Source organism: Patella vulgata, chromosome 1, assembly GCF_932274485.2.
Source record: "Patella vulgata chromosome 1, xgPatVulg1.2, whole genome shotgun sequence".
Lineage (NCBI taxonomy): Eukaryota > Metazoa > Mollusca > Gastropoda > Patellidae > Patella > Patella vulgata.
The window spans coordinates 15,934,518-15,946,721 of record NC_065879.2 but is presented as its reverse complement, the minus strand read 5'-3'; the positions used below and the strand labels follow the sequence as shown (position 1 = coordinate 15,946,721).

Below are 12,204 nucleotides of genomic sequence, written 5' to 3'. Positions count from 1 at the left end.
TCAATCACAGACCTTGTGATCACACACGTACGCGTTAACCCCCCCCCCCCCCCCCAACACACCATCAAACACCTATAAATGGGCTAAATCCGACACTTTCTGGATATGCTCCAGTTGGTATGCCTGAGTCTACAGTTTCAGTTTTTTTAATGAAAATAAGATATTCCACGGTTTCCATTTCAGGACAACAGATTACTCAAATAGACTTTCCCACAAGTCAAATCACTTCATGTTGTTGGGGTGGTAAGGGTTTTGATGAACTTTACGTCACATCCGGTCACTATGGAGTAATAGACGAGTATGCTGGATCTCTATTTAGGGTTACCGGTCTTGGAAGCAAAGGAAAGCGAGCAGAAAATTATGGCGGGTGACCGGGTGATCGATTCACACTCAAGTTTGGCAGTTGCCCTGGCGCCTCACGAGAATGCTAACCTATACGTATGTTTTGATTATAAAATACTATTGGAAGTAACAATATATGTACTTTTAATTTTATCGACAATCAAAGCCCTCACTCACCTCACCTCACCCCACCCTGCTAATCTATGTATGCTGTAGTGACATGCTGTCAATAAATAAATACTAAATGTTATCCACCATTTCCTATGAGTGGTGGTTAAGTCAGATGGCCCCATTTAATAGTTATGTCTGCCCTGGTACTAATATCCTATAAAGAATATATAAGAATATTATTTACTGTAAATTAGTTAAATAAACACAATAATAATTTATTTATATTACGACTTTGGAATATTGTTTGATACCTTACTAATCTTGTGGCTCTTTTCTTGGGGGCCAAACTCTACAAAAGGGCATAATTTAAGTACGATCAAAATAAGGGGGAGGGGGAGACATGGGGTTTGAATGTTTACTCAATATGAACTAGGTCATTTCGGGGCTAAATTCGCTTTCAGTAGGGATCTTTAGCAATGAGAGGAAACCTAAGAACACCTAGAAACCCTACGGGGAAATGGTTGGGGGAAACGGTTGCAAGGAATCGAAACCACAACACTTGAAACAATAACAGACCTTATGATCAAAAGCGTATGCGTTAAAGCCATTTGACTACAACCCTCCCCTAAAAGGCGGAATACAATAAGAAAGAAAGTAAAAAAATGTCCAATTTTAAATTTTTTAAATATATATGAATAAATTGTTAATCTTACATAATCAGTTTATTTCAGACACACGTATCAAAAATAAACAAATAAAGGGTAATAAATTTAATTTATCACTGTTTACAAATCATAATAATATAAGTATTTAAATATTGCTCTGGCTGTATATACTAATGGAATGTATAAGTACTAAAATTTATCCCAATTAACATTATCTGTAATTTATATCAACCAACATAATCTTTAATTGATATCAATCGACACAATCTGTAATTTATATCAACTAATAATAATAATAATATCATCATTTATAAAGCGAGGGAGTTAGAGAAATGGACTTTAACGTCCACGCGACACAAACTAGGTCATTTTGGGACTAACATATGGTTCAATTTTATTTCAATAATTTGCTTGTGCATAGGGGTCTTTAACAGTGGGAGGGAACCGGAGGAAACCTGGGAAAACCTGTGAGGTCATTTATAAAGCGCTTTGATACTGAAGAAAAGTTTGTAATGTACTGTTGGTTGTTATATTCAATGATTATTTACAGATCAGGGTTTTGAAACAAGAATGTCTTGAGTTTAGATTTAAGATGGCCCACAGACATTACAATATCTGTAATTAATACCAATTAACAAAATCTGTAATTAATACTAATTAACATTATCTTTAATTAATACCAATTAACAATATCTAATTAATACTAATTAACAATATCTGTAATTAATACTAATTAACAATATCTGTAATTAATACCAATTAACAATATCTGTAATTAATACCAATTGAGATTATATGTTTTTCTATATGACATTATCTGTAATTTATATAACCAAACATTATCTGTATTTTATACAACCAAACATTATCTGTAATTTATACAACCAAATGTTATCTGTAATTTATACATCCAAACATTATCTTAAATTATTTCAATTTATATCTGTTTTTCAATGTCACGTATAACCGGGGATTCGAAACCATGCCAGTTGACTCAATGACAGGCCTTATGACACAGTGCGCACGTGCTAACCATTCGGTCATCCACGGCCCCCTCCACCACTTCTTACATAAGACAAATCCACTTAAAAATTCATATTTTGCTGCCATAACAATAATTAATTCATATTATAACATGTACAATGATAAAGAAAGAACCATAAAATGAATACATGTATTTATTTTAAACAAATGTTGCGGACAGAAAGGCACATAAAGAAATGGACATTTATTTTTGTTGACAGAGAGTGTGAGGAAAATGGGGTTTAAACATACATTATGCAAGAGCTAAATCTGCCTACTGCACGTCTTTCTTTAGGCCTTAAATGTTATCTAAATTATTAATTAGACATTAATTAACTCTCGGTGTCATCGCTAGCATGCGATGTTTATTGGATTAGGTTCTGATTTCCTGTTCGACTTCCATTCATAAATAAATCATGAAACGGATAATCAAGACTATGTTTTTTATCATACCAACTTTAGTAATGATGATCGAGGCTAGGCTGAAAATTCAATCACTAAAATCTTGGTTCAAAGTGGATCAATTTGACTGAAATTTTCAGCAAATCCCCTTTACATTATCTAGTTTTTAACTATTATAGTGAGAACTGCTAGCTCTTTAACTAACCTCTTTAACTAATCTCCCATAATGTATCTTTAATTAACATCCACTTGATACAATAGTATGCTTCAGCAGAGGGGAGGGAAGGGGACGGACATCCCAAAGAAAACCCATGTTTCAGCACACAACCCTACTCCATTTTGAAACCACACCACTTGAATCAATGACAGACCTATTTTTGTCGAAATATGTTATCATTTTTATTATAACACAAACCCAATAAGTGTTCCGAATGTTGCAGCCATAACACACAACATTAGTTCCTCCTTATGAAACAGATCTGTTATCCCCATTCTGTTTGCCTTGCTATATCTATACAGATCAAACACGGGGATCAGTATATGCAAAACATCTGGTATCATCAACCCAATATTCCTGGCATTCTGGAACTGTTGACCTCGACCGTGGATTACGTGGGTTATAAACTGATTGGACAGACTGATCATGATATGCATGCTGTTAATCGTTATTATAAGTAGAATCTTCCAGGATGCTATCTCGCTCTCGGCGTTACACAGATTCAGAACAACAACAGTCACGATTATTTCTGTCATCATGAAATAAAAATGATTGGAATAGAACTGGAATATTTCTTCGTTGTAATAACTGAAAAATGACCACCAGCTGTAATAATGTGGATAAATGTTGGCCAGATATAAAACAAACATTGTCTTTCGAACCTTCCCTACTCTACAGAGTTTATATAAATATTTTATACTTTCGTAGGTCATTAACACAAATAAAACTGTGAAGATCCAGATTTTAAAAGTCTCCTTCGTAGCATTGAAATATACATGTTTGTAACTGACTGCACCAGGAGCTTCATATCGCCCTGTAAAAAAAAAGAAGATATATTTATGCAATGAGTGAATGAAATGGGGTTTAATATCCTACTTTTCTAAACAATGAGGCTAATGAAGATGGGATTTAAGCCGTGCAATGGGCTAAGCATGGAATTTCGCCCAGACAGCAGTGTTTACACATGCTCTTAAATGAAAAAGGTTGTTATAGATAGCACTTGTTGTTATAGATAGGTGGACTTGTTTTTGTCTAGTATACTTTTCCTGCATTGGGACCAAATCTGGGATCTCTAGTTTAGATAGAGAGAGAGAGAGAGAGAGTGAGTGAGAGAAAGGGGTTTTTAGCAGTGGGAGGAAACTGGAGGACTGGAAAAAATCACATGCCAGTTGATTCAATGCCAGCTCCCTCCCCCTCCACTAGGTTAGTGAGCCAGTGCCATACTCACTCAGCCACTGACAAAGGGAGGCTACCCTGGAAAACCCCAGACAACTTTCTCGGCCAACACCGGGATCGAAACTTGGACCTCCTTATTAGTGACCCAGTGCCTTTTCATGCAATATCAATTAAAACTATATAGTGCAGGGATTTGTGTTAAACATTTAGGATTTCATTGTTGTGGGTCTTGAAATTTTCAGAAATAAACAATAATATTAAGATTATGAAATTCAGATATTTGTACCCCTGTCCGAAACTGGGTATTTTCTTTGTTTAGTTCTCAGATTTTCAATCACTTGTTATGAAAATGAAAGTAAATGGGGTTGCTCATCCTACTTAGTGACACCAACAAGACTAGTAAAGACAGTCATACCCCAAGCTGTGTGCCACAAGCACACAACTCTTCGTCCAATTCCCTTGAGTACATGGGTGAACCTCCGTTTTCCGTTCCTTCCGAACGACTAGATGCTTTTCCTTGGTAGTCCCCCAAACAGCAATACTGACAACAGAAAATCAGACAGAAAAATCTTAAGAAACTTTCTCATTCAATATTGACTTAGAGAACTCCTAGTCCTATTTTAAATTTAGGTCATGTAGAAATGAAATGAAGTTAAACCTTGGTTTTTCACCCATTCCCAAGATTAGACACTGTCCTTGCCAGGCCCTTCGTCTTGCGCCATTGACAAGGGGAATCCGCACTGGAAAATCCTGATGAATGTTTTGGCCAACACCGGAAGCGTAACACGAGACCTCCAGTTGGCGACCCAGTGCCTTACTCACTGAACCACTGTGGTTCCATGCTGTCATGAAGAAGTCTTACCTCTAAAAATAGTATCAAAACAGGAACACGTACAACTGGATCTATCAATTGGTGGTTTATCTGGTACCCAAATCATGGAATAAAATACACCTAAAAAATAACCAAACACATCTTTATATCTACATAGAACCATCCCCCTGCAAATGGTGGGTTTTTAATAGTTAGTGCAGGAGGGCTGCATTATACACGCAAACAAAACAGTTAAGACAAACCTGCGAACAAGACATAAACTACACACACATTGCAAGCAACAAATATCAAATCAAGTGAATGGATCCAGGGGGATAGTGATAATGACTTCTTTGGTTGACCTAGACATAATGACATTAAATGGGGACTACTACAGATGGGCATACACTATGCTTTGAGCTATTAGCCTAAGGGTAATTTTGCCCTAACAGCAACATTTTTGTCTGCTCTTCTCTGAATGTCGACTGACACGCATTCTTTTATAAGGGGTGTCTTATTGTCCCATACAAATGATTAGACACTTGTAGTTCCTTCCCAGACACACCATTCTGCACCAATGATAACAGGGGTATAGCGCTTGCTCACCGGAAATACTGAAGAACATTCTTGGCCATTGAACTGATAAAGAAGTAGTTAGATCTTAAAATGCAGATCCAAATTTTACTTAAATTGTCTGCTATATGTTTAGAGATGTTACAAAATAAAGGAAGGTAGGTGTGTGGGGTGTCGAACAGGTACGATCTAAGAACAGGTACGATTTAGATCGGTGCATGTTGTAGATCATATGGCCTGTCATTGACTCAACTACAAAAAGGAGGAGAGAGAAAGAGAGAAATGGGAGTTTAACATCCACTCGACACAACTAGGTCATTTCAGGACTAAGATATGGTTCATTTCTATTTCAATAATTCGCTTGTGCATAGGGATCTTTAGCAGTTGGAGGAAACCGGAGGATCCAGAGAAAATCCACAAGGTTGGTCAGGTGACCCTACTCCTTGTGACGTACAAGTGGGGAATCAAAACAACGCCACTTGACTCAATGACAGACCTTATGACGTAACCAATTCCCCCCCCCCAACAAGTAGGGTTGCCTTTCGAACCTTGTGGGTTTTTTTCCCAGGTCCTACTACTGAAGACCCCTACATGCAAAATGAAATGAAATGAAATGAAATGGGGTTTAACGTCCTACTCCCTACATGCAAAAAGATTTACCACATATTAGTGACAAAATGGCCTAGTTTGTGTCAAGTGGGCATTAAATCTCTCTCTCCCTCCTTCTTTCTAAAATAAAATGAATACTAACCTATGTGAAGAAATGGTAAGAATATAAGAATTAAGGCACCAAGCAAGAAGCCCTGTGTTTTGTCGATCAGGTTAAAATCTGATGAAGTATAATGAAGGCTGGTTAACTGTTTCTCCATGTAATCTTTGATTGACATATCGGGCTGTCTTTGTCGCGGGCGTGGCCACGCGTCCTTTTGTCTGCAAAATCATAGTAATAATAATAAATTAAATAAAATCTGAAATAGGCAACTTTTATAGGCAACTTTATACCGGAACAAACAGATCTACAAAGAGTTAACTCCACTTTAAAATTTATACAAAACAGCATAAGATATGAAATGAAATGGGGTTTAACATCCTACTGTTCTGCTCCAACTGGGATAATGAGGACAGGCATACACCATACCGTGTGCTATGACAGAAATTTTCCCCAGACAGCGGTCCTTGGCCTACTCTTAAATACAAGTGCCAAGGAATCTTTTACGTGCACGCCAATGTGTACACAGGACCTCGTTTTTTTCATCCCATCCGAATGACTAGATAGATGTCTTTGTCAATGTCAAGCCCTTCATCCTGCACTACTGACAAGGGGAAACCATGCCGGAAAATCCTGATGAACTTTCTTGGCCAACACTGGGATCGAACCCAAAACAGCAAGGGAATCCAGCATAAATATGGAGCATAGCACTAACAAATAAATAACTTTAACAATAAAGTTTCTGTTATTTAAATAAATCTAAAGATAACTTGTTCACAATAATTAAACCTTAAGTAAAGTTGTGAAGAAATGAAATATAGACAGCCTAATGACTTCACATCTGTCTTTCATCAATTCTAGACTTGGTTGGTCTTCTCTGTTATAAAATTGTACAATGTAGGCTTCTGGTACAGGTTATTAGTTTCAATACCTACAGCAATAAATAAACCAACTCGTTCATATTTACTACTTACTAGGGGTCGGAGAGAAAGAGATAAATGGGGTACATGTATAACGTACACTCGACACAAACTGTTGTTTTGGGACTAACATATGGTTAAATTCTAATTCAATAATTTGCTTGCGCATAGGCGTCTTTAGCAGTGGACAGCAGAAATACCATGAGGTTTGACAGACAACTCTACTCCTTAAAATGGGCACATATAAGCTGGGAATTGAAACAACACCAACATACATGTACTCGATGACAAACCTAAAGCATACTGCATTCAGTCACCCAACCCCAGATTTACTACAGGAAAAATATCAGGCAATTTTTGTACCAGGCAGAGGGGGGTTGGGTGGGGTCTGGGCAGATCAATAGGAATCAGAATTCTTCTTCCAATATACTATGAAAATAAGTTTAAGTTCAATCAGATTAGCCTACATGTATATCCAATATAAATTATATTTTTGATTCAAATCAGAAACACTTAGCCATTTTAAAGGAAAATAAAAAGTCAGTGAATTAAGAAAAAAATGTGTTGATAAATACATGTACATGTAGGACTATTGTTCACTGATAAAAAGGCCTATACGGTCTGTAAATGATGATAATAAAATATATATAGCTTATTATAGCCTACAACTAAAGCTCACGGTCAAGGAGATGTTCATACATCAGAATATCCATATATACGTACTTGTGTAATTTTTGCTGGTTTTCATGGGTTATCATTAAGAAGCAGATTATCCATGACAATAAATAAATAAATAAATAAATATTGAATACCTTAAAGGAGTTAAGTCTCTAACTCAATATTTTCCATAATATTCAAAATTAAAAAAAAAATTGGAATTCAATATTGGTCTATTTCAATCCATACTGATGTTGTTATGTTGCCGTGAAAATGTGGGATCCTTATTTAAGACACAATGAAGGTTTTCAAATATGGTACACCACATCGTTTCGGGCGCAAAACCATTGAACAAAGAAAAACATATCGTAAATTACATATATTAATGGCTGATTCACAAATGATAAAATAATAATAAAGAAATTGGCGTTCAATTTGGACTGTTCGCATATTTCACCGATCATAATTGATTATAAATTACACTATTTTTTAAAAAATTGAATATAAATCACATTATACACTCATATTACATTAATATATGTTTTTAGACCCGTTTATGGTTTAAAAAATAGAGCCATATGCCCTTTAACCAAATAAATGAAATGAAATGAAATGGGGTTTAACGTCCTACTGTTTTGCTCCTAAACTAGGCTAATGAAGACAGGCATACGCCATACAGTGTGCTATCGAATTCCAACTGCCAGGGGATCTTTTACGTGCACGCCAATATGTACACTGGACCTCGGTTTTTCGTCCAATCCTTGTCTGGCCCTCCGTCCTGCATCACTGACAAGGGGAAACCACACCGGAAAATCTGGATGAACTTTCTTGGCCAATGCAGGGATCTTACTCATATTGATATAATATTGTAACCCAGAGAAAACCCACGAGGTTGGACATGCCACCCTAGGCCTACTCCTTGTCACATGCATTAACCGGGGAATCGAAACCATGTTTGTTGACTCAATGATAGACGGGGGGTTGGATGGCTGAATGGTTAGCACGTGCGCGCTGCATCATAAGGTCTGTCATTGAGTCAACTGGCGTGGTTTCGATTCACCGGTTGTACATGACAAGGAGTAGGGTCGCCTGTCCAATCCCGTGAGTTTTCTCTGGGTCCTCCGGTTTCCTCCCACTGCTAAAAAGCCAACGCGCAAGCGAATAATTGATATAAAATTGAACCATATGTTAGTCCCAGAATGACTTAGTTTGTGTTGAGTGCTCTCTCTCTCTCTCTCTCTGACAGACCTTACGATACTGCCCACACGCGCTAACCATTCGGCCATTAACCCCCAACCCTCCCCTAAAGGGAAATAACTCCAATTTAGTCTATCAAGGTTCAATAGGCATTATTAGTAGGCCTTACCTGCACTTGATTACTGTCTGAGTCTTGGTAAATTTTAAACGGATTTCTTCGATTATGAACAAACTACTTAACTTTGGTTATTATAAACTTACCTGTGTGTTTGTAATCAACTCCCATTCGATAAAATCCATTGCACAACTAATTATCACAACGATGAAAACAAGTTCTCTCTTGAAAAATTGAAATATCACAAACTTTTCCCAAAGAAAAATACCAATATGGAAGATGGTTACGTCGCTCTGCGGAAGATATCATTTCGTATTAGGGGTGACAGCATAGGAAATTCAAGTCAATTACGACAAGAATCCATGACCACTCGGACCAAAGACCACTCGGTTCAAGACCAGTCGGACCAACTGATACACCACTCAGCCCAAACAAATAGACTACTCGGACCATACAAAAAGACTATTCGGACCCAACAGAAAGACGACTCGGACCAATAATAAAGTGTTGTTTTAATAAATTGACAAGTGCGTTTGTTTTAATATGATTACTCGAACCAATAATAAAGTGTTATTTTAATAAATTGATAATTGTGTTTATTTTAATATGACTACTCGAACCAATAATAAAGTGTTATTTGAATAAATTGATTATTGTGTGTGTTTTAATATGACTACTCGAACTAATAATAATGTGTTGTTTGAATAAATTGATAATTGTATCCCAAATCGCAAAATATCGAGAACCACACTTGTAGTCACGTTTAAAAAGGGGCATATAAACGTCCGGTCTTCGTATTATTATGTGCTGTTTATATTAACGCATCAAGGGCGGATAACTTGAAAACGTGTCTCCCCCCCCCCCCATATATAGTAACCCAGGGGTTAGTGGGGTAGAACGGAATGAAACCACTGGGGATACCGCGAATGTGGAAAAAGTAAAATTAGGCTATCAGACAAGAACAGTATACCCGTATATGCAGAAACTGTCAAAAGTCTGGACATACCGAGTCTCATTGCAAGAGTAAACAAGAAAAATTAGATTGATATTTTTTTTTGACACCATTATTAATTAATTTTAAAACTAATCGTTGATTTATTTTCCGTACACAAAATTGAACTAAACAACTCTAAATATAAGAATTCCGTATAAGAATTATTTGCTTCTTTGTATTGTGATTTAATAATAAATAATAGCATATTGTCTAGCCTTATAATATAATTTAATTGGTCCGACTGGTCTTGTTTTGGTCCGACTGGTCTTAGTCCGAGTAGTCTTTGGTCCGAGTGGTCTGGATACCTACGACAATTGGCATTGAGTTTGAGCGTTCGCACACATAACTACCCGGATTCCTGTATTTAGTTACCGTCTTTTACAGTCTAGTAAAGTCTCTGCAAATTTTATAGCTTTACTTTTTGAAATATTTTGTTCTAATTATTTGATTAGCGACTCGGATGGGATAATTTACTTTTGAACACGCATGCCGCACAAACACAACTATACATTCGTTTTACGGGCTTTATCACACTTCGGTCAAAACTGTCGAATCGAGAATTAATGTTCCGCTTCTTACGGGGTCATACAGGCTTAGTAGCATTATATACCCACCCGGGCACCCAATAAGCACGCTGAGGTCTGCCGCAACATGCTTAAAGATGTTACTGAAGCGGTTATTGTTCGATCGAAAGAATGCGTATAAAATCAAAAATACACTCAGAGAATTCGGAGGTGAGCTTCATGATCTTTGTTAAATTATTTATAACATAAAGAAGATAGGATATTTATAGTTTATACATGACTTTATTTTTACGAGTATCAGTGCAATCAGTGATATTTTAATTGTGAAGAGAATTTGATAGACTGGCGATCAATGGTTTCCATATAAATCTCCTATGTAATTGCCTTCAATTGATATTTTTCGTCGCCCAAACCCGTATACGATCAAAATGATCGCGCTGTCAAACTATCTTTCAATGTTAACCAACCCCCGCAACAGGTATATTGGATTCGACCAATACGTCACGAAAACATTGTTGACATCGACTCTGTCGAAATTACAAGTAAATTTTCAAATTTTTCAAGAGAGAACTTGTTCTCATCGTTGTGATAATTAGTTTTGCAATGGATTTTATCGAACAGGAGTTCATTACAAACACACAGGTAAGTTTATAATAACCAAAGTTAAGTAGTTTGTTCATAATCGAAGAAATCCGTTTAAAATTTACGATGGTTCACACAGTAATCATTTTTTTTAAACATGGGAAATGCAACCGATTTCACGGTGTACGCCGTGACCGTATAACTAGACTTTTTATACGCGTGATTCATGAGTTTACGAGGTCCCATACGGCGTAAATGTAAAACTACAAGTATCGTACCGTATGATTCAAATGACTCTGAGCCTCCCATAACATAAAAGGCATAACTGAATGAGGGAATAAGGCCCATACACCACCGGTATCGGGGCACGCCGGTCCAATAATTAAATAAGTGATATACAATGTAGTAGTATGTACATATTCTAAACGTAATTAAACGTAATTAAATCGACAATATTATTACCTGCCTGCCATGTTTGAAATTTCTAAACAAAATGAATAATTTCCGGTAAGATAACTCCATTTCTAATTAGGTCATAGCAGACGACACACACCTGTAATAGGTGTGATGAACAGGTGGAAAATTGAAGGTTTGAAGGTAGATGCACGATTAAATGAATGAAATATTAGACGCAATATGGGTAAGACTAGTTTCAAGATGGCCTTCGTAGCCCAGGACCGCGACAGTACCCTCGAACCGGGCCCTGAGACAAGCAACTGGACGAGAGGGGGAGAGGTCTGGGTTCAAATTTTTGAAAGATACATGGTCTCTAGAGTCATTTTGGCACATATATCTGGAGTAAATGAGGGTCATTTTGCTAAAACACAGAAACGGAGATTTTTGAACACATACGACGAAATAGTATAAATAAAATGAAATGGGGTTTAATGTCCCCCCCACGTCCGCTATAATTCTGAAGCATTATTTAACGCCCACTCGACACAAACTATGCAATTTCTAGATAAACGTATAGTTACGTTTTATTTCAATCATTCGGTTGCGCATAGGAGTCTTTAGCTGTCGGAGAAAGACGGAAATTAAATGTGGTTTAACGTCCTACTCTTCTGTATCGAACTGGGCTAATGAAGACGGGCATACGCCATACAGTATGCTTTGAGGGAAATTTTTACCGGACAGCGGCGCTACGGCCTACTTTTATATCGAATTACAATTGTCAAGGAATCTT

The 12,204-nt window shown here is 36.9% G+C and overlaps 1 protein-coding gene across 3 annotated transcripts; it reads right to left on the bottom strand.

Annotated features, from left to right (window-relative positions):
* Positions 1-2,282: 2,282 nt before the first annotated feature.
* Positions 2,283-11,510, bottom strand: LOC126819581 (uncharacterized). Of its 3 annotated transcripts, XR_008788747.1 has the most exons (5): positions 11,481-11,502; positions 6,819-6,960; positions 6,072-6,250; positions 4,799-4,888; positions 2,283-3,574 (listed from the first exon to the last, which is right to left on the bottom strand). XR_008788747.1 is itself a non-coding variant. In XM_050547708.1 (4 exons), exons 1-4 carry the CDS (start codon positions 11,489-11,491, stop codon positions 2,946-2,948), a joined length of 909 nt encoding a protein of 302 aa, XP_050403665.1. In that variant the 5' UTR covers positions 11,492-11,510; the 3' UTR covers positions 2,283-2,945. The 3 variants fall into 3 exon arrangements, 1 of the variants encoding a protein (XP_050403665.1); XR_008788746.1 differs by lacking the exon at positions 11,481-11,502 and having other exon boundaries at positions 6,819-7,329; XM_050547708.1 differs by lacking the exon at positions 6,819-6,960 and having other exon boundaries at positions 11,481-11,510.
* Positions 11,511-12,204: the final 694 nt, after the last annotated feature.